We start from the raw sequence: 21,389 nt of genomic DNA on the forward strand, positions 1-21,389 counted from the left end.
CAGTGTCTGGCTCCAATGTGACCGTAGCAGAATAAATTGAAGTTCAATTATTACATCCACTCTCCCGCGCCCCTATCTAAACATATTCAACTCTGCTAGAAATGACAATATATAACAAGGCAAGCAGTTATGAACGGAACACAAGGTTGAATAGAAAGAGGGGTTCGACTTTATCCATTAGAAACCAGACTTCCATCCCTAGCCTAGAATTCAACTCCAATACGCCAGAAACAGAGGAAATGGTGCCTCAGATATTTGGTATGTAGGCCTTTTTCGCCGAATAACTCCCAAGGTTCCTAAAAAAAGTAACGACACGCATCTTCCTAGCTTGCATGAAGCAGGACTTTCGGTTCAAACGTTGTGTGATGAACATACCTATGTACAAAGTAAGGCGGTGTCAGAAGTATGAGTGAAAGGAAGAGAAACGAAGAGAGTAAATGAAGAAAAAGCAAGGAAAAGGGTAAGAAAGGGTAAGAAATAAATGGTAAAAGAACATAGAAGATGGGGCCTGGAGTCCAACACAATAAATGTGAAGAAAACTTGTTAGAATAAAATGGTTAGAAGCGAAGGATAGCAAAAGCAAAAGGAATGAGGAAATGAATGTTTAGTGTTTTGGCTTTGCAGGCCTGCGTCGGAGTCCGAAGTCTTCTTCTTGAAGTTGTCGAATGAGCTTTATGCTATCAGGATCAACGTCGGCTTCTGCGAAACTAGTTCGGTCGTGTGCCCTCCTTGAGGATGGACCGTGGCCGTCGTTTGCACGGTGAGACGATCCGGGTCTCGAGGAAGACTTTGACCTGACTGGAGAAGACGGGGATAGGCCTGAGGCAGAAGAACGGTCCTTAGATGAGCGCTGCTTTTGTCCATCTGCAACTTTTGTGTTGAGGGAAGGGTAGCGGGATTGGTGATAGGATATAGAGGTCGGGGTATGAATTGATAAAGGCTTGTCCGTATTTCGATCTCCATCTGCAGCTTTGCCCTTTTCACCATCCAACGAGCCAGGAACTCCATCAATATCATCGACTAGAGACGTAGGAGGAGACACAAGGCTGCCAATTGGGAGTACGGACTCTGAGGCAATTGGATGTTCAGAAGGAGCTTCTGCCTCCGAGTTCCCAGCTGGAGGAGACGAATAAAGAGGGCTGTCTCGCGGGAAGTTGGACTTGAGAACATGCGCCTTGTCTTTTGAGCTGTCGATCTTTAAATCTTGAGTAGAATCTGTATCATTCTTCGTGCGGGAAGATGTGTCTTCTTCACTTCGTGGTGACTTGTTCTCACCGCGCTTCTGCTTTTTCGGGGGGCTTGGTTTCTCATCTTCAGGACGTGAACGTTTTGTCTTGGGTTGCTCTTGGATCTTGACTGGGTCAACTCTACCGGCTTCATCATGGATGCATCGGCGCTAGTATGGATTAATACGTGTGTTTATGAGTTAATAAGAGGGGGGATATACTGACCTTACTCTTCCGACATTCCTCGCAGGCCTTTATTCTGCCTTTCTTACTAGAACTTGATGATCCAGGACTTGTTTCCTGGGGTCTCTTCAAACCGTTTCCGCTCGCGTCCGGAGGATTGGAGCCAGAAATGCTTTCCTGGTGTGGTATGCCATTGCGATAAGGTAGAGAACCTGCATTTGCTCTATCCGTGGAATCGTCAGGCCGTGATGTAGTGAGGGTCGTGTCTCCGCCATTTGCACCGAGAGAAGGATCCTTAACAGTTTCTTGATCGGAGCTAGCATCGAGACCACCACCCTCCTTGTGACGACATTTGATACGGCGTTTTCGGCAAGGGTCGCAAGCAATTCTTTTAGGGCCGAGGCTTGTAGCTTTAAGAATCTGCCGTGGGTTGGCTTCCAAGCCTTTGTTTTCAGCAATAGAAGGCCTGCGTGATTCCTCAGCAGGTGTTCCACTGCTAGAAGAAGCCGAGACCCCTCGCAGAGGCGTACTAACTGCAGGTTGAGATCCTTGATCAGACGGCTTCTGGGTACTGTTTAGTGATGATCTCGACTTTTGAGAGCCAGTCATAGCACGCTCAGACTGTTTGCGTGGTCGAGTACTTCGGCGTTTATCAGACATGTCGACTTTTACATCCATGACGATTGCTCCGGGACGAGTCCACTGAGGTGCAGGTTCATTGCCCCGTTTCCAAGCTACCCAGACCCCGAATTTCTGAGCGATATCAACGGGGTCACCTTGGCCTTTGGGAATAGACCTGCTGACAGCGTTTCTCGTTTCTTTCGTGACACCATCGACCTTGTAGCCGCCTGCAATCAATGCAGTTCTCAGAATGTATTTGGCCAATTCAGGAAGTCCGTCAATTTCGCTTTGGGAGTAGAATTTGGCGTTATAATAATCCGACCCTAGCTCCTGACTGGCAGCAAATTCCTCTGCTTCTGGGTGGTAAACGGGGTTTTCACGATGGAATTGGTAGTTCTCGTCTTGAGCAAAAGCATCCTGAAGCCGTGGCGGTATCGGGTCATCAGCCAGATATTTCAGGACAGTTAGCCACATAATCTTTTGGAAAAATGGATATCGGAATTTCCGCGGGACTTTGGCGTCCTTTTCCATCTTCGTGATCTTGAGCTGCATCGCGTAATTCATTCTTGTCAAGAAGTTACCGCCTATAACCAGGCTGTCTTCCGGTGTCCAAACAGCATGAATCCAACCAGAGGGAATCAGCATCGTGTCACCCTCGGAAAGGTCTACTCGATAACACTCTTTTGATTCTGTTCCGAGAAAGGTGGTGTCTTGAGCAGGGGAATTACACCATTCGTCGTACTTTTTCAAATGTTTCTCCTTGGGAGGGATAAAGAAAAAGGTCTTCTTCCCCTTGAGTATGTGGTAATACACCGATGAGCCGCCGAAGTCGATATGAAAATCTGTGTAGCAGTCGGCAACGGACATCAGGCAGTAAAACTGGACCTTTGGATAGTCTCCAAGAGCCTGCTGTTCAGGTGGCCACACTGAGTCCTGGAGGTCAAGTTCGCGAACCACACGCGGACGCCGCAGGAGCCGTCCTACCGGAGACTGTGAGACTTCAAGACTTATAACATTCTTGACCATCTTGGTGGAGCTAGTATCGTAATAATAATCCATCCATCTTTGCATAGTCCACTTCTTCTCTTCGCCTTGCTGAGATTTAACGTCGATGACCTCGATCTTTTCCTCTGGTCCGTAGATCTCACCTACAGCCTTTACTGTAAGGCCCTTGGGAATGACCATGTCCAGGAGATCCTGGCCGCAGTCAATAGCCTCCTCATAACCGTTATCTTCTGGTATGCTTGCGTCGAATTCTTCTTCCGTAGTAGCTTCGTGGAATTCGAAACCTGCGTGCGAGTTCATATGAGCGGGAATGACAATCGGCTCAATCATGCCAGCTCCGCGTTCGAAGTATGAAGCAGTAACCAGATCGGGCGGCATCCTAGCGAAGTGATCCGGCAGGAATGTTATAGTGCCCTGCTTTATGGCAGCAAGATGGATGTTTTCGTTCTCTTCGGAGGGCGGTTTCACAAATCCTTGGTTAAGACCTGCGTAATCGATAGCCGTTCTAGGACGAGTGGACTTGCGAACGAAGGTGGTTGGGCCGTGTACTGGGCGACATTTGGTGCAGATGAACTTGTCCACGGTCCGTATCTCATGGTCGCTCTTGAAGCCGCAGCAGACAATATGGAACCACTGGTCACATCCGTCACAATTGACCCAGGTAACCTCTGCATCGTCTCCTCCGACCCCAGCTGGGGCACGATCCCGGTTACATGCCGCACAGTTCGTCTGGCCGGCAGAGCTGCCATCTTCGGCTGCCTTTTGTTTCGATCGTGGTTTGGGTTTGGTGGGTTCCTTGTCTTGAGACGGTTTAGAAAACGGTACAACGGGCGTCTCTTGGCCCCATGAAGGAGTAGGAGGAGCAGAAGGAGTAGGAATATTCTTATACTTCTTCTTCTTCTTTGCAGGCTTCTCTTCTTCCGGGTCGTCTTCAAGCGCAACCCCCATGACAGAGGGATAAAGAGGCGAGTCAGGCATAAGGCCGTTCATGGCTGGTCGGGAGAGTGCGGCAGCGCCATCTGACTGAGATCGTAGCCTAACAGGCGGGACGCCGTTTGCACTTCCTGCCATCCCGGGCCAGGCGGTAACACCTCTGTCGCGCATGACATCGCCATGGTCATAGGCAGCAACTGCAGAGGCAGGGCCGCGCCACAGATCGGTGTTCCAGGAGTGAGGAGAGTTCTCTGTAGTGACTCGGGACAGAGGAGTGATGTGAGGGGAGTAATGGGGAGAGTTGGTCGGTCTGGCGAAGTTGAGCAGCAGCTCGGCGTCTGTTGTCATGCTGTCGAGGGTGGAGACATGGCTCGTTGCTGGCCTGTCTCCGAGTCTTTGCCAGCCGGGCGAGTGCGCCTTTTCAGACTTTGCTCGCTTCGACGGTCTCTCATCGATGTCCGGAGCAGCTCCCTGACGCCCGAGAGGTGAGATGATGGGCTCATCCGGTCCATCGTAGGTGAGAGGAGAGAAGGTCGGGCTGGTGGCTAGCGCTATTGTAGCAAGAGTATCGATGGTGGACCTGGACCTGGCGTGTCCGCCGGGCCTGCCGGGAGACTGCTGCTGTTTCTGCTGGTGATTATGGTGCTGCTGCAGCGAGTGTTCTGGGTGTGGTTGCTGCTGTTGCTGTGGTGGTGGTGCTGGTTGTTGATGGTGGTGATGGAGAGACTCGACACCCCGATGACTGCTGCTGTGTCTCCGTGCCTCGTCCACAGACGGAACAGACCCATCGCCGCTGGCGCCTGGTTTCCCTAGACGGTCACGACGCGGAAGCGCAGCAGGACTGGCCGCAGCGGCAAAGGAGAGACGGGGGGAGAGCGGCTCGATCGCATGGCGAGGAGGGGAGGGAGTGCGGTAGTGCGACGGGCGGTTGGTAGGATGGACGCCGAACGAGGTCGAGGGCGCCATGGCCGGGCAGGCAGGGCTTCTGGCGGTGCACACAGGGACAGGCCGAGCTGGAGAGCGAGATCAGGTCAGGCCGGGTTGCAGCATCGGCGCGTTGCAGGCAGAGAGGCTGTTGATGGCGGGGAGTTCTCGAGGGCGGACGGTTGGCTCGACGGCGGCCGCAAGCATCGACGCAGCGCCGGCGGCCTGGCTGGCGAGGTTCTCGGTTCGTATCTGGTGTATCTGGTGCTGGCTGCAGGACGGCCGTCAGCTTCGATGCAGGAAGACGCCCATCAGCGGTCGGGAGCGAGCTTGGTCGGTGGTGCAGCGGCGGCGCGAAGCTGAAGTCGGTCGTTTTTGGTTGCTTTGCGAGTTCGAAGAAGAAAAAAAGACAAGAAAAGACGAAGCCTTTGGATGGTACGGTATTGGGATTACGCGTTTGTTACGAGGGTGCAGGTGAGAGTGTGTGGACTATCGTAATTTAAGTGGTAATACAGATACGGAGGCAGCATGCAGGTCAAATATCCTCGTTTTACGCTGCGAAGAAGGCCGGAAGAAAGGAAGAAAAGCGCTGAGAGGGCTGCGGGATGGCTATCAGTGCTGTCTGGTAGCCGGGGAGGCCACTGATCGATGGGTGGTGGGTCAAGGGGTACCAATTTTGCATTTGATATCTGGGGGCTACCAAGAAGATTCTGATATTGAGCGCAGGTCAAGACTGGTATACATACACAAATAGGCAGTCAATATTGGGTGGGAAGACCTGTTATACTACCATGGACCTGGCACGGGCCCGCTCTTCCACCGACAGCTTGTCCACCACGTCGCCGTCTGCCTGCGAGATCTCCTCCCACTCCTCCTCCTCCATGCCCATGACCATCACTATCTGCGTACACCGGGCAAAGGTCTCGCGGTGACGGTACCGGCCTGCTCTGCCGCCAATGCTGCCTCCTCTCTCCCCAGCAGCGGCGGCAGCTGCATCATGGTGGTGGCCCTCAGCCACGTCCACTGCAGCGGCTATTATCCCAGTGACGTCTCGCTCTAGCCTGGTGGTCCCCAGGGCGTTGACGCGGCCGTGGTAAGACCAAAGCCGTTTTTCCAGCAGCCTCGACAACGATGTCAGCGTCACGCCGAGCAGTCGGTCAAAGGTGTTGGCGGTCAAAATGCGAGCGATTGGCAACATGAGGTCCCGCCAGCCAGCTGCAAACCGCTGGCGGACCAGGCCGTGATGGTGTCCGGCTTCATGGTGCATCAGGGCGTCGTCTTCAGCGCCTAGGCCTACTCCGTACGCTCCATCCTCTCCTTCGCCGTCCGGAGGCTGGTACTCGGCGTCCCGGAAGGCGTCTGCAAGGATGGGACGAAGACGGGACTTGAGCACGTTGTTGAATATGACTTGGATGCCATCACCGATGAGATCCTGTGCTTTAGACGTAAAGGTAGCAGACAACGACCGCAGCGTACTCAAGACCACCTGAGCATCATCAGCAAGCGGGAACAGCATTGATATCCGGGGTTGAGCGCTGGCATCACTGGTTACGTCGCCCCCCGTATCTGTGGACTCCATGTGCCGTTTCACGATACGCTCCAAGTAGTCGACAGCAACGTCTAGGTTGTTGACGAGCACAAGAAAAGACACCACCGTAGCAGGGGGAGGCTGGCCGCCTGGCACAACGGGCCTGGGGTGCGTTTCGTCTCGCATCTTGCGGTGTACCATGCCGATGAAATCAGCACCAAGCACTCGTGCTATCGTAGGCACCACGCTGCTGACTGCCGACCGCTGGGCTGTAGCCAGCGTCTGCTGTATGACTTTGTTCACGATGTACATGATATCATCCACCACGGATGTGATATGGGGCGGATTAGACACCAATGGCTTCCGAAGGTCCAAGGTAAGATCAACAGGCGACTCATCCAGCTGAAAGGCCTTTTCCACCGAACGACGCAGGAAGAAGGTTGTCATCGCGTTATACGGTGACAGCAGCTTGGTATCTACCTTTTGGGCTAGGGGAGAACCCGTCAAGAAGGACGGTAACTCTAGCTCGTCCTCACCATCGCCATTTTCCTGCGGTCTGATATTAGTATCATCCAGTATTAAAACAGTAGTAACCATGATTAAAAAGGTTACGTACCTTGCATTTACTAGCTAGAAACCTTCCGTAAAGAGACCACCGGCCGAGCATGATTGATATCTCGTTTAATATGGAATCAATCTCTTTCATATCAACCCCTTCATCTTCACTGTTCCGCTGCGCCGTATCCCAGCTCGCCGGAGAATTCGACCGCGGAGTACCAGCACCCCTGGCGGCCGGCAGGAAACTCTGGACCAAGAACGTAAATGCATACGACTTTATATCGGTCAGTTTGCGGTCGACATGACGCTCCTCTGCCCATGACTCCAGGATGATGCCCCCCTGAACATCCGCCTCGACCTGTAGCCGCTCCACCACTCGACCCATCTTCCCCGGGCCGTAGTGTCTTTCAACCAAGGCTCCATGGGCATCCACGATCTGAGCAATGTGTTCGAACAGCCTGGTCAGGGCATTGGCGTAGAAGAAGTCGTCCTTTGCCTGTGCTCCCCCCGTCCCGGCATTGAGGTTCGAGCGAGCTCTTGCAGCCACTCCCTGGCACACATACCGGCCATACACATCAAGGCCAACATCTGACTTGCCGATTAACGGGAACAGCTTGAAGAACCGAGTGATCTTGGCCCCGTCATTCTCCTTCACGGCCTGCTCAAACTCCCGTAGAAACAACGCACAAAGGGACTCGGCCGCGTTCGACAGCGTCACATTGGGGGTATCTGGCACCTCCGTCGTAGGCACAATCTCCGCAGCAAAGGGACTGTTCACCACTTCCTCCGGTATCTTGAATGCGCGGTGCATGTAGGAGGCCGCCATCTCCCAGTTCTGCGAGGCCCCCATCGAGCCCGCAACACCCAGCACGCAGGCCTTGAGCTCCGCAACCTGCCCGACCATGTCCAGTATCGATCTGACGCGAGACTGCTCGAGATCCAGCTTGCGGACGGCGCTCGATAGCGAATGTGCAGACGAGGCCGCCCCGGACAGCATCTCATGGCTGATGGAGCGGGTGGTGCTGGCCTGCGTCCCCAGGTGGGCACGCAGCAGATCGAGACGGCCGAGTTCGCGCGAGAGATCCTTTTGCGAAGCCACCAGGGCATCGAGACGGGCCGTCACCAGGGCTTCTCGGTCCTGCAACTGCGAGAGCGTCGCTTTGATGGCCGCCACGGAGCTGGCGTTGTAAATGTCGTCGTCACCGTCGCCGTTGCTGTGGTCGAGGGTGCCGCCGGGTCTGCTCGTGCTGTGGCCGTTGGCGAGCTCTGGCGACGATAAAGGGCCGCTGCCATGGCCATTGACCTGGCTCACCGGCAAGCTGGCCATTCTCTGCCTGGTTCTGCGGTAGTCGGGCGGTTGGTGGTTGTTCGCATAGTATGTTGGCCTGCAAAGCGTTGGATATTCGGAGGTTTCGATGTCCACAAAACACGAATGAGGAACAACTTGGTAGCCGAAGACGCAGACACTACCGGCTGCACCTGAAGCGGGCGAGATATTGGGATTAGATATACCGGTGGGTATTTGCTATTACTTCTACCTGCTGTCTACGGCGGTTATTATACCTGGCTAACGTCTGTTGTAGGGAGATACTGGTTAGTTGAGAGGCCTTTCAAACACACCCACCTCCCCCCCGCCGCCTCAGCCGCCTGATACACAGCTACCATCGAGTAAATCGAAAGAGATACCATACGGTCAGACCAAAGAGAAGACGAAGAAAGACAAGGAGAACGTGAAATGGGGGCAGAAGCCTCCAAGATGGTAGATGATAGTGTCCCGCCGGCGACGCTGGAGAAACGCAGCATCGATGGCATCGTGAAGTACATCAAAGAGAAGAAGAACTGCAAGATAGTCGTCATGGTAGGGCTGCAACGTTGCTAAATACGAGATAATAGACGCTGACAAGAAAGCAGACTGGTGCTGGCATCAGTACGTCTGCTGGAATCCCCGATTTCCGCTCGCCAGACACCGGCATCTACGCCAACCTTGCGCGCCTCGAGCTGCCCTACCCCGAAGCAGTGTTTGATATCTCGTACTTCCGCCAGAACCCCCAGCCATTCTACGCGCTGGCCAGGGAGATGTTTCCGGGCAAGTACCGGCCTACAGTCACCCACTCGTTTATTCGGCTTCTTCATGATAAAGGGCTGCTTCTCAAGCTATTTACGCAGAATATTGACTGTCTCGAGAGAAGGGCGGGTGTTCCGGGAGATATGATCGTCGAGGCCCACGGCAGCTTTGCAACACACAGCTGTATAGACTGCAAGGCAGCCTACTTGGACGAGCTGATGGCCAAGGCGATTGCAGACAGCGTGATACCGTCATGCAGTGAATGCCAGGGACTGGTCAAGCCAGACATCGTTTTCTTTGGAGAGGCTCTGCCAGCCAACTTCTTCGCCAGCCGACAACTCCCAGAAGAAGCAGACTTGTGTATAGTCATGGGTACCAGTCTGAGCGTGCATCCGTTTGCCAGCCTCCCGGGCCTATGTCGAGAAGAGACTCCCCGGGTGCTGATCAATCTGGAGCGAGCCGGGTCGCTGGGCTCACGGCCTGATGACGTCCTGATCTTAGGAGACTGCGATAGTGGTGTACGCCGTCTAGCTGAGGCTCTCGGCTGGCTGGACGAGCTGGAGAAACTATGGGCAGAGACGTGTCCAGAGCTCGGCAGCGGCAGCAAGCAAGTCTCGGAGCAGCAGGACAAGGAGCCGGCAAGCAAGGACGAGCGTCTCCATGATGAGGTCGACCGTCTTTCGGCAGAGGTAGAGTCGGCCCTAAAGGCGTCTCGCGAGCATGAGACCCGGACAAAGGCCCAGCTCGAGGCTCTCCTGGCCGAGGAGAAGGCGACGCAGCCTAACGCCGAGCAAGAGAAGCCGCCCGAAGACCAGCTGGCTGAGTCCATGGCCGCTCTCAATGTCTCGTCCAAGGAGGAAGACAAGATGCGGCCGGTCGATACAGATTGATATTGACATTGGTAGCTCGCTGTACGCTCCCGACTTACGACTTTACGACTGATGGCGGTTCTAAATGTATACATCTCTCTCTGTAGTCTATGATCCATCATCTTCTGCGCCTTTTTAATGTCTGCTCTCCGTCTCCCTGTCGTCCTCTTTGCTTCTTCTTCCTCCAGCTTCGCTTCCCCTTTGTCTCTGCTGAGTAACAAAAGCCCAACCAAGGCCAAAACCTCCCCACCACTTCCGCTGCCAACTACACCTACAACTACAACGACCAACATCATCACCGTCTCCAGTTACAACATTTAACTCAGAGACAGCAGAGGCCGCAGACGCATAGACTCGCAGACAAAATGGTTCCCGTTCCTCGCAAGCGGCCGTCCCGCAAGGGTGAGCTTTCCCCCGGCTGATCCACGCCCAGAGCCTCGCTGACACCGCATAGGATCCATGGTCGACATGCCCAAGGCGCTGCTGGACGAGATCAAGGAGCTCGAAGAGACCTTCACAGTCGACACGGCCAGACTCAAGAAGATCGTCGACCACTTCGTCAACGAGCTCACTAAGGGTACGTCCTCACACCCCGGCGGAGAGAGTCGCGGCTGACCGTCGGGTGCACCACAGGGCTCAGCGTTGAGGGCGGCAACATCGTACGTTTCCCACGAGATAAATGATACGAACAGATACGAACAGAATCAATTCTAACGGTTACAGCCGATGAATGTTACCTGGGTGCTCGGATTCCCTACCGGCAATGAACAGGGTACCTTCCTAGCCCTCGACATGGGCGGCACCAACCTGCGAGTCTGCGAGATCGTTCTCTCGGAGGAGAAGGGAGAGTTCGACATCACCCAGTCCAAGTACCGTATCCCCGAGGAGCTGAAGACTGGAACCTCTGAGGAGCTCTGGGAGTACATTGCCGACTGTGTCCAGCAGTTCATTGAATACCACCACGACGGAGAGGAGCTGCCAGACCTCCCACTGGGCTTCACCTTCTCTTACCCCGCGACACAGGACTATATCGACCACGGAGTCCTGCAGAGATGGACTAAGGGATTTGATATCGACGGTGTTGAAGGAGAGGATGTCGTCCCCATGCTTGAGAGTGCATTGGAGAAGAAGGTTCGCTCATTTGGCTATATACCCAGCTAATACCATATATAACTAACACCTAGCCAGGGATTGTCTATCAAAGTTGCAGCTTTGATCAATGACACTACCGGAACGCTGATTGCTTCCTCATACACCGATCCTGAGATGAAGATTGGCTGTATCTTCGGAACCGGTGTCAATGCCGCATACATGGACAACGCTGGCTCGATACCCAAGATCGCCCATTACAATCTGCCCCCTGACATGCCCGTTGCTATTAACTGCGAGTACGGTGCCTTCGACAACGAGCGTGTTGTCCTGCCCCTGACCAAGTTCGACAAGATCATTGACCGTGACTCTCCTCGTCCCGGCCAGCAGGCATTCGAGAAGATGACCGCCGGTCTCTACCTAGGTGAAATCTTCCGTCTCGTCCTGATCGATATCATCGACAACAAGGGCGGCATTATCTTCCAGGGCCAGAAGATCGATAATCTCCGAAAACCATACTTCCTGGACTCTTCCTTCCTTTCTGCTATCGAGGAGGATCCATTCGAGAACTTGTCTGAAACCCGCGACCTGTTCGAGCGTGTCCTTGGAATCCAGGCTACCAAGCCAGAACTCGAACTGTGCAGACGTCTGGCCGAACTTATTGGCACCAGAGCTGCCCGTATCTCGGCCTGCGGTGTAGCTGCAATTTGCAAGAAGAAGAACATCCAGTCCTGCCATGTTGGTGCTGACGGTTCTGTCTTCAACAAGTACCCCCATTTCAAGCAGCGAGGTGCCAAGGCCCTTCGTGAGATCCTCGACTGGGCCGATAACGAAGACGACAAGGTTATCATGAGCTCCGCCGAGGACGGTTCTGGCGTTGGAGCTGCTCTCATTGCTGCCCTGACCCTCGAGCGTGTCAAGGCTGGCAACTTGGCCGGTGTCCGGAACAAGGAGAACATAAGCCAGATGCTCAAGGGTTAAATAGAAGCTATAGTTATATGGATGGCGTTGATATTCATATAATTTACTCTGGAGGTGTATTTTGGTTGATAGATTGGTTTAATCCTCTTAATTTTGCTTTGAAAGGTTCTCTCCCTTTTCATTTTTATTCTAAATTCAACATGCAGTTAAAAATATATATATAGGCCCTGGATAATTGCCATAGATCTGTGATTCTATACTTTGGATATCTAACACCAACCAGTTCCAATTCCAATTCCAAATCTACTTCATCCATGGATCTCCCAGAGACGGATTTTGCCCTGTTCGTTAGCAACGGCAATCGAGTCCGAGGTTGGTGACACTGCAACAGAAGATATACGACCAAATGGCGTGTTGGACGTAGGCCAATTCGAATAGACCATACATGAAGGTAGATGAACTAGCCTGAGAGCATCTCTCTTCCACCGACTGGCCATGACCATGAACTGCCCGTCCTGCGCAAACACCAGATGACTGATAGGGGTAGTCAATTGGTCCAACACACGAACTGGTTTCGGCCGTTGCGGTACTCCTGATTGAACATCCGCCGCCTCATCAAGGGGTTGGTTGGGTTTTCTGCGAGCCGCAGCCGCAGCATCAGCCCAGGGCTTTCTGTCATAGATATTGACGATCCCGCTGGAACTGCCAATGGCAACCCATCTATCTCCTCCAAGCTCCTGACGGCCCGTTTGGCCTCCCAGACTCAGCACTGTGGTACCAACAGCACCTTCATCGACCCATCGAGCAATAATCCGCTTCTCACGAATATCCCATTCGCTGACTTCACCGTTTTTGCCAACCACGCACATTCCCTCGCCGTCACTCCACCAGGCAAAGTCAGCTACTCCTCCCCGGCCGTCTATACGTACCTGCGCCACCCATTGCATGGTATTTGCGTCAAAAACAATTATAACACCGCCTCCCTTTTGGGTCGTTCCTTCGAACCCGATCCAGCGGCCGCAGGGGGAGACTTTGAAGTATTCCATGGATTTGAGCTCGTGTTTGCGATCCGCGGGGCCAACGACCTTTTCAATCTTGCCTGTATCTAGATTCCAGACGTGGAAGAACCGTCGACGACCGGAACATAGGATACGGTTGCCAGTTGGGCGGTCAAATGTGCTCGTCCTTATAGGCGTATGGCGGATGTGTAGCGAGGTAAGCAGTGGATTGGGTGACGCTGAATCGGGTGATATGTGGTGTAGGAATAGAGTAGAAGCAGGTCCAGACGAAAGTAGTAAGGGATAGTGAGGGTGGAAAGATAGAGAGTCGATCGAGGACTGCAATGAATATTAGCGCGAGCCAACATATATATGAAGTGATATATTTTCTTACAGGCTGGTTCCCTCCAACGTCTTTCAAACGCTGGATATCCAACACACCCTGACGGAGCTTCCTCTTCCCAGCAGAGGTGGCATTGGCACTAGATCTGGTCAAGTCACCTATGTTCTGCAACAGCTTCGCCAGTGGCTGCGCAGATAAATCTTCCTCTACGTCATCCTCATCCATCGATAGGTCAGATGTATCTTCCTCTGTTTTCCGTCTCTTGGCTGCGGGACTGGCCCATTCAGGAGCAGGCTGGAGCCGTTCAAACTGTCTCCTAAGGCGAGCAATGTACTCTCTACCACCTATCACATCCTCACCCTCATGAAGCCGTAGTTTTCTCAATCTCTCATTATCAGCCAGGGAAACTCTAATTCGGTCATCGTCGCTATCCTCCCAGGCAGCAGGGACGTCTGGCTCCTCTAAACCTTGCAGTTCTTCCGCCGGCTGTTCGTCTTTTGATATGGAGACAACCGGAGCCGAGTCTCCAGCGTCAAGGTAGAATAGCTGTTACACCAGTGTCAGCGCAGTTCAACTGGTTAATTATATATCATGGATGAGACAATCATACATCCTCATCAGGGACATTTGCGAGGTCGTCTTCAGAATCACCGCCGTCTCCCAGCCCCTCTCTTGAGTCTGATCCCTCTGCCAAAACGAGCTCCTTCGAACCGGCCTGCTCACGCTCCTTCAGTGCACTATGAAAGCCCTGTGAGTCGCCGAACAGGATCCTTTCAAGCTCGTCTTCAGTCTCATCTTTCTCCATTATTTCGTCTTGTGCGATGCCATTGGTATTTTCTTCTTCGCCAGCGTCCACGAATGCGACTTTGCTGCGCTTCTTTTGTCGAAGTTTTCGTTCCGGCGCCATATTTGCTCGATCCAAGGGCAAAACTAGAATTAAACGAAAGAATAAATACAGCTATATCCTGCTAGAAGATGTATTCCGGCAAGCAGCTCGTGTTCACGAAGCTGTTCAGTCCGTTAAAAAGCTTCAACTTTTTCTTCATTATTCTATCAAAATTTTGATATTATTTTTAATTTTTTATTTTTTATGCCAAGACTTTTTATCTTTTCTTTTCTCAGCAAGAAAACTATTAATGCTTGAAGATGACATCATGTTTGAGCGACAGCGATATCTTATCAAGAGGGGTTGAATAAAAGAAATTACCCTGGGAGAAGATAATGTTTCTAATAATACATTATACAGTATATGTAATGATATATATGTATTGCTGGTGCAGGTGTGCAAAACAGAACAAAGGATAACGATGCTAGACCAGGCCGAACCGTACACGGGTATGCAAAGTGCAAAGTAAATAGCTGAACTTATTGCTAGATGATAGACCAACGCCGATTCACCAGTACATAAGAGTGACAAAACGAAGAAGCAGGAATCCAGGTTCGAAGATAGGGAGTGGAAACGATTAGGCGTGTGGTAAGGGAGGAGGCTTGTGGGAGGTGACTTTGCCGTTAGTAGCAGGCTTGGGGCTCCTCTCGTCGTCTGAAAAGATAACAGGCGCAGAATTTAGGACTTCGTCATCACTCGCCGGATCGTCGTCCTCATCATCAAGACCAGCAAGCAGAGCACTGCGGCGATGTCTGTCACTATTTATCGAGGCAGTGTCGTCGAAATCATGATCTTCCTCGTGTTGATGCAGCGGGTCATGTTCGGAGGCACGCTTTTTGATAAATATGTCGATAATGTAGTACTGCACCGCATTCATGATGACGGGGAAAAGCAGCATGACGAAGAATATCTGTACGGCGGTGTTCCCTTCTGTCCAGCGTAGGGCCCAGTCACCGACCAAGACAATGAACGGAAGCCAGTAGATAATGCATAGAACACAGATTTTCATAAGAACGAGACCGAAGAAGTAGATCATCGACTGTTTAAACCACCACAGCACTTTTGGGGGACGGCCGTAGTGACCCGACTCAATAGACTCAGGAGGGTTGGCCAGAGGGGTATACAGGGCCGCATGGTTCAACACTCGCAGTATGAAAATCAAAATGGGGATTCCAAGTGTAGTCTGCTTCATGTTAGTGAAAAGTATACTGATGATAAATATTGAGTGAGATAACCTACGTCTATTCCAAGATTGAGAAGATAGTAGCTGCAAGGATTTGTCTGTTTAGCATCCGGCGATATCTGGCCTGCCGAGAGCATGGAGGCAAGCAGGTTGACCAGATGCAACATCGAAGAGCCAAAGACCTGCTTCGATACATCGAATGCCCATACTTTGACTGGCCGCTGAGGCCTCTCCTTCCACCGCTTATATACCAGCACAAGAAGCGCCAGGGCGCCGAGTGACACCTGGATGACCAGCGCAAAGGGGCCGAGCAATTCACATTTACCGTTTCCTGCATCGCCTGGCGCATTAGGCGGGCCTGTAGCCGTAGCCGTAGCTGTAGTCGTCCTTGTTCTTGTTGCGCCGGAAACGGAGGTCATGGTAGCGGCGAGTAACATGGTGGTAGTGGTGGTATGGTGGAGCGTCAAGGTGTCGTGGCCTGCCGCCATGGTTGCAGACGAGAAGGATGGCGGTTCTGAAATTCCGTCCGTCAAGGCTCCTCCCGATCCAAATCGCCTCCTCCTTGGTCGTCCGTGGTGGGAGATGGATGAGAATTAGCAGTAGTTCACAGGGGCTGATGAGACTGCAGCCTACGGAGTACATAGGGCGGCTGAAAACCCGGACAAAGGGCAGCACGGGCAGCGTCTGATGGAGACCAACGCAGGAGATCAGCTGTGGCCATCAAAAAAGGGGGGGATTTTGTATCCTTTCCGTCTCACCCTCCTTGTGTTTCTCGGTGTCCTTTCTGCGTCCTCGTCGTTGCTGTTGAATTCTTCTGCTCTGCTGGAGTTGTTTCGAGATGGATTGGAACCAGGATGCCTTGCGTCACGTGTGGTCTGGGCCGCTGCAGAGTTCAACGTGGAAAAGCATTATTGAAGGCATATTTGAACGAACTACGAGACGGATGATCTGCGAGGATGGAAGAAGAAAAGTGCAGGCAATCAAGTACTGTAGATTATGGCATGAACTAGCCGGTAATAAGTTATATATCGTTGTTTTAACGCCATCTTCCGGCGAAAAAGCTGGAACTACTCCCTCGACTTATCCCTGGATATAGATGGAGAGATAAGAATGAAAGACCGGGAGCGTAATGAAAGTAAAAAGAAGAGGAAGAGTTGCAAAAAGAAAAAGGAAAAGAAAAAGAAAACCACCGGCAAAGTTAAGTAACCCCCAAACGCCTCGACCGAACGAACGCCTTGAACCGCTCTGCCAGGGACCGGGCAGAGATAACGAGGCTCCTAGACCTGGGCTCTTCCGAAGCAGCGGCCGGAGAGGACGCAGGAGAAGGGCCGTGAAGTGGGGTGCACAAGCTGCTGGCCACAAGGGCCGGAGCTGGGTAGGAGGGGGAGGAGAAAGGACGACATTTCGAGGAAGCGAGCAGCACCTGATCCTGGGGCGCTTGTAGTCAATCTATGCCATGTTGCAATTTGAGCCGTTCGAGATTCTCCTGGCGCGCGGCGAGGTCTGTTTTTGATCGGACCATCTTCTCTGGCTGGTGATAGAGGACTGTCTCTCTCCGTTAGTAGGGGGGTTGTTACATAGCCACAGAGCGATGTATTATAGGAGCCGACTGACCAACGAGGTAGCGGTTCTGGAAGTTGAAGCCGTTTAGTTTGTCGCAGGCCTGCTTCGCATCCGTCACGTCTTCGTAAACCACGAATGCGGTGCCCTTGGAGTTGGTTGCGATGCCCTGGCGTATTTGGCTGGTGTTCCGTTAGTCCATTTATTGCTCACACGACTCCATCGTCGTCTGCATCTCGACGCAGCCAGCTGTGACCTCACCGGATAGGGCCGAATTTGCCAAATAGATCGAAGAGCTCCTCCGCGGTTACGTTGTAGCTGCACGGCAGTGTTAGGATCGGCTGCTCTGGACGCCTCAAATAGGAGGGCGCATCATCGAAAATACCTGAGATTCTTCACAAAGAGGATCCTGTCCACGAGAGCCAAGTTAGCATCCAAGCCCGCCTAAGGCGTCCATCACTCTCAGGGGTTGGGGGTTGGGGGTTGGGGCCACTGCTGTCTCCTCCTCACGCACCTGTTGGCTTCCGGGGCGAGTTTGGCGCTACGGCTCATATCTCTCTGCAGTTTCTGCGTCGTGCTTATTCGTCTTCAGCTTGAGTGTTGCAATTATTCGAATCGTCCTCGTTCGTCGTTCGTAGTTCGTAGTTCGTCGCTCGTCGTGATTTTTCGATTTTTCTTTCTTTTCTTGTTCGGCGCTCGAGATGTTTTTCTTCTTCCTGCCTTTTTCGTTCGTCTTCTTCCTCTTTCGGTCGAACGCACTTGCCAGGTTTACTTTGCCTTTCTGGGAAAGCACGTGAGGCAGTCGCGCCTTCTCACTCGCTGGGTTAAAGTAGAGCCGCTTTAGGCAGCAGTCATGCTTAGTAAGGGGATGAAAGCGGCAGAGGGGAACCTTGTTAGTCAGATATTATTAAGGCTTAGTAATTCATTAGTCACTTAATTGGTCATAGTATTAGTCATATTCATTAATCATATATTAGTCATCATTCCATCAACTCCTCCCTCTTTCTTCCTCCCGCTTTCTTGCTTCTACAGCTTCAATTTCCGACGTCAACAGCTTCAGTCTTAAATAATAGCTCGCTAAATGAATTAAAAAAACCAGCATGATCGAGACCGGCGAGCAGATATCTCGAGCTCGACCCCAGAAGTTCCCTGATAAGCTCCATGTTCCCGCCACCATCTGTTATCATCCAATCGCTGGCCCGCTGGAGATTTAACAAAGAAGCTTATCGGCCCTCTGACGCCCACCGTTCCATGGATACGATCCTCGTCATTGAACGACCAGCCATGATAAACTAATATGGCGCGCAGGAACAGCAGCCTTATCTCTCCCGAACGGTAGATCCGGGCTGGCGAGCCTGGAGTTCTTATCTGGCTATCTCACTCGCTGCCTAAGCCTATCTCGCCTGAGCTGCGCTACTCCTGCGCTACTGTGGCTAATTCTGGGGCTGCCTCAGCCGCTCCGTCGAGCCTGTGCGAGCGCCAGGCGATCCTTCGCGGGGGCTGTCGTGTGCCTGGATTTTGATATTCCCAGCCGATACCGCCTGCATGCTATACATGTGCAACCCCGAGGATACCCCCTTTTCTCAATTACGATTCTCCATGATTTACCATGCTCTAGGGATCTCTCTTCCATTCAATAAACAGCCAGGAGGAGGGGCAGACTATCTTCTTTATATTCTTTGAGCACCAAGTACAGTTAAAGTACCGGTATGACTAAGCTGTCCTCCCTGGATCTTCCGAGGTCGCTAGCAGGATTCTCCTAAACCTTCCGTGTTATCTATCTGAGCCTCCGAGCGAATCAGGGGCATATCAATATCAGACAATTTTTCAGTCTGATATCGACCTGATGCGAGGCCTGGTCATGGACTACCCTGCGTTATCTTACACTTCCCGCTCCTCAGCCTTCGTGGCTGGCCGTCCTGCCTGCCTTCAGATGCGTCTTTTTCACCGACCCGAGACCGAAAGGAGGACATTCTCTCCTTTTTATTTTGCCTCTCACCCCCTTGGTTGAAATGTCTTTTACATTCCTTCCATATTCACTTACTTCTTCTTCGCCGTTAAAGGGTTGACAACCTACGGCATTCACATATCCTGGTCCCATATCTACCCACACAAATAGATATATACAAACAATATCTACTTCTCCACTCTATTCCAAAAAAACAATACCAGGGCAAGTCGCAGGACCGAAGATGCCTGCTCCTTTTGCCCCTGATTATGCTTCCTATAACTGGACTGGCTCTCCGTCCAACTTCAGCCTCTCCACAGATCCTGTTCTAGGTGGTGACTCGCGTGAGTGCCTACTTTATACCTTAGTAGCCGGTTGTTTCCTCTCTCTAACACAAAAGTTCATAGGAGTTGAAAATGTCAACAAATGGTTTCAACCAGGCGACCAGGCCTATATCTTGGTAGCTTCCGCCATGGTCATGGTCATGGTTCCCGGACTCGGTTTCCTATACTCTGGACTTGCCCGCAGAAAGTCGGCTCTCAGCATGATATGGGCGTGTATGGCGTCTATGTCCGTCATCAGTTTCCAGTGGTACTTCTGGGGCTACTCCCTTGCCTTCTCTCCCACTGCTACAAATGGATTCATCGGGAATTTGCACGACTTTGGGCTCATGGCCACTTTAGCTACTCCTAGCCCGGGCTCTCCCCTTCTATCCGACCTGCTCTATGCTTTCTATCAGGTACGATACAGGGTGCCTACCATCTCTTTTGTTCGCATCAGTCACTAATATGCAATATAGCTCCAATTCTGTGCTGTCACTGCCGCTATAGTTATGGGCGCTGTGGCAGAACGAGGACGCCTATTACCTGCCTTGGTTTTCATTTTCTTCTGGGCTACTCTTGTCTACTGCCCGATTACTTGCTGGATCTGGAATCCCAATGGCTGGGCTTTTAAATACGGTGTCATGGACTATGCCGGAGGTGGGCCTGTTGAAATTGTCTCCGGTCTATCTGCCCTAGCCTATTCCCTGGTCCTCGGCCGTCGCCAAGAGCGTATGATGATCAACTTCAGACCTCACAACGTGTCTTTGATATTGCTCGGTACCGTCTTCCTTTGGTTCGGCTGGCTAGGTTTCAACGGTGGCTCTTCATTTGGAGCCAACCTTCGTGCTGTTATGGCTTGCTGGAACTCCAACTTAACTGCAAGCTTTGCCGCCATGACCTGGGTGCTTCTTGACTGGCGTCTTTCAAGGAAGTGGTCAATGGTCGGATGGTGCTCAGGTACTATTTCTGGTCTTGTTGCTGCCACTCCTGCGTCGGGCTTCATCCCGCCCTGGGCTAGCGTTATACTTGGAGTTGTCACTGGGTTTGTTTCCAACTACAGCACTAAGAGTAAGTCATCTTGCATTCAATCATTCACCTATTTTCTACGGCTTCTAGATTCTAACTTTTATAGTAAAATACTGGATGGGTATCGATGATTCTATGGATGTGTTTGCCGAACACGGAGTTGCCGGCATAGTTGGACTATTATTCAACGCCCTCTTCGGAAGCGATGCCATCGTAGGCCTTGACGGGGTCAATGTTGGTGCTAAAAATCCAACCACCGGAACCGCGGTTGGCGGCTGGATCATTCATAACTATCGCCAAATATACATTCAGCTGGCCTACATAGTCGCCACAGCAGCCTACACTTTCGTCGTATCCGCCTTAATCGCCTACGCTATCAATATCATCCCCGGCCTTAAGCTACGCGCCTCCGAACAAGCAGAGCTCCTTGGCATGGACGACGATCAGCTCGGCGAATTCGCATACGATTATGTTGAAGTACGCCGTGACTATCTTGCATGGACTCCTCAGAAGAACGACCAGGTACAAGACGCCAATTTGTCTCGAGCCAACCTCTACGGTTGTGGTGAACATAGTGGCATGTTCTCAAATCCTGGACAAGAAACTAAGAGTCAGCCCATTTCCTCCCCTATTCCATCAAAGTCTTCTTCTCAGACCAACCTCCAAGATGTGACTGCAGTGCCTTCGGTTGTCGGTGCGCCTGACCACCCTTCCGCCGAGCATGGCGAGACTGTTGAGACCGTCGATGTCGAGTTAAGTGAAAAACCTCGGTAGCCTTTCACTCAGCCGTTCATTAAACGTGTTCATGGAGCTTTACGATTCTACTCGAGATACCCTCTATTTTCCTACCATACCACCAGTCAGGCTCTTGTTTTTTTCAGCGTAAGGGGTTAGATGGCGTTTTATGAGCGTTGGGTTTCTGTCTTAATTATTCGTCGAAAACGGAATAGGTACCCTTATATATTCCATTTATTCTGAAATCACCATTATTGACATTAATAATTGCTGTTGTGATAAACCACCTTTAATATATCCGAACAATAGAATAGGTAAATGTCTGTCGCTCTATATGTATACATGCCAGCCACGAAGCCCAAGTATCAAGTATGCCTCCCAATTAATAAAAAAAGTAACGAAAAAAAAAAAAAAAAAACCTACAGAGAACGTAAGAGAAAAACATAAAGCATCTTCCTGATCATA

The 21,389-nt window shown here is 51.8% G+C and overlaps 8 protein-coding genes across 9 annotated transcripts; 3 read left to right on the forward strand and 5 right to left on the reverse strand.

Annotated features, from left to right (window-relative positions):
- Positions 1–604: 604 nt before the first annotated feature.
- TERG_03266 ([Histone H3]-lysine-36 demethylase) lies at positions 605–4,934 on the reverse strand (the record flags this gene model as incomplete). Its single annotated transcript, XM_003236168.1, has 2 exons — positions 605–1,396; positions 1,452–4,934. The coding sequence occupies 2 exons, from the start codon at positions 4,932–4,934 to the stop codon at positions 605–607; spliced, it is 4,275 nt and encodes a 1,424-aa protein (XP_003236216.1).
- Positions 4,935–5,673: 739 nt separating this feature from the next.
- On the reverse strand, positions 5,674–8,305 carry TERG_03267 (uncharacterized protein; the record flags this gene model as incomplete). Its single annotated transcript, XM_003236169.1, has 2 exons — positions 5,674–6,969; positions 7,037–8,305. The coding sequence occupies 2 exons, from the start codon at positions 8,303–8,305 to the stop codon at positions 5,674–5,676; spliced, it is 2,565 nt and encodes an 854-aa protein (XP_003236217.1).
- Positions 8,306–8,734: 429 nt separating this feature from the next.
- On the forward strand, positions 8,735–9,933 carry TERG_03268 (uncharacterized protein; the record flags this gene model as incomplete). Its single annotated transcript, XM_047748055.1, has 2 exons — positions 8,735–8,836; positions 8,872–9,933. The coding sequence occupies 2 exons, from the start codon at positions 8,735–8,737 to the stop codon at positions 9,931–9,933; spliced, it is 1,164 nt and encodes a 387-aa protein (XP_047604029.1).
- Positions 9,934–10,277: 344 nt separating this feature from the next.
- Positions 10,278–11,982, forward strand: TERG_03269 (hexokinase; the record flags this gene model as incomplete). The annotated part of the gene is made up of 5 exons (XM_003236171.1): positions 10,278–10,314; positions 10,367–10,489; positions 10,546–10,571; positions 10,636–11,043; positions 11,101–11,982. 5 exons carry the CDS (start codon positions 10,278–10,280, stop codon positions 11,980–11,982), a joined length of 1,476 nt encoding a protein of 491 aa, XP_003236219.1.
- A 930-nt stretch (positions 11,983–12,912) lies between these two features.
- TERG_03270 (uncharacterized protein) lies at positions 12,913–14,273 on the reverse strand. The gene is made up of 2 exons (XM_047748056.1): positions 13,874–14,273; positions 12,913–13,809 (listed from the first exon to the last, which is right to left on the reverse strand). Exons 1-2 carry the CDS (start codon positions 14,168–14,170, stop codon positions 13,093–13,095), a joined length of 1,014 nt encoding a protein of 337 aa, XP_047604030.1. The 5' UTR covers positions 14,171–14,273; the 3' UTR covers positions 12,913–13,092.
- Positions 14,274–14,726: 453 nt separating this feature from the next.
- On the reverse strand, positions 14,727–15,820 carry TERG_03271 (uncharacterized protein; the record flags this gene model as incomplete). Its single annotated transcript, XM_003236173.1, has 2 exons — positions 14,727–15,332; positions 15,389–15,820. 2 exons carry the CDS (start codon positions 15,818–15,820, stop codon positions 14,727–14,729), a joined length of 1,038 nt encoding a protein of 345 aa, XP_003236221.1.
- A 956-nt stretch (positions 15,821–16,776) lies between these two features.
- On the reverse strand, positions 16,777–17,444 carry TERG_03272 (uncharacterized protein; the record flags this gene model as incomplete). Its single annotated transcript, XM_003236175.1, has 5 exons — positions 16,777–16,877; positions 16,947–17,074; positions 17,154–17,210; positions 17,278–17,301; positions 17,407–17,444. 5 exons carry the CDS (start codon positions 17,442–17,444, stop codon positions 16,777–16,779), a joined length of 348 nt encoding a protein of 115 aa, XP_003236223.1.
- Positions 17,445–19,084: 1,640 nt separating this feature from the next.
- Positions 19,085–20,963, forward strand: TERG_03274 (uncharacterized protein; the record flags this gene model as incomplete). Of its 2 annotated transcripts, XM_047748057.1 has the most annotated exons (3): positions 19,085–19,579; positions 19,640–20,231; positions 20,296–20,963. In XM_047748057.1, the coding sequence occupies 3 exons, from the start codon at positions 19,085–19,087 to the stop codon at positions 20,961–20,963; spliced, it is 1,755 nt and encodes a 584-aa protein (XP_047604031.1). The 2 variants fall into 2 exon arrangements, with proteins under 2 accessions (XP_047604031.1, XP_047605894.1); XM_047749543.1 differs by lacking the exon at positions 19,085–19,579 and having other exon boundaries at positions 19,673–20,231.
- Between the last annotated feature and the right edge of the window lie 426 nt (positions 20,964–21,389).

This window comes from Trichophyton rubrum (genome assembly GCF_000151425.1).
Source record: "Trichophyton rubrum CBS 118892 genomic scaffold supercont2.3, whole genome shotgun sequence".
Taxonomy (NCBI): domain Eukaryota; kingdom Fungi; phylum Ascomycota; class Eurotiomycetes; order Onygenales; family Arthrodermataceae; genus Trichophyton; species Trichophyton rubrum.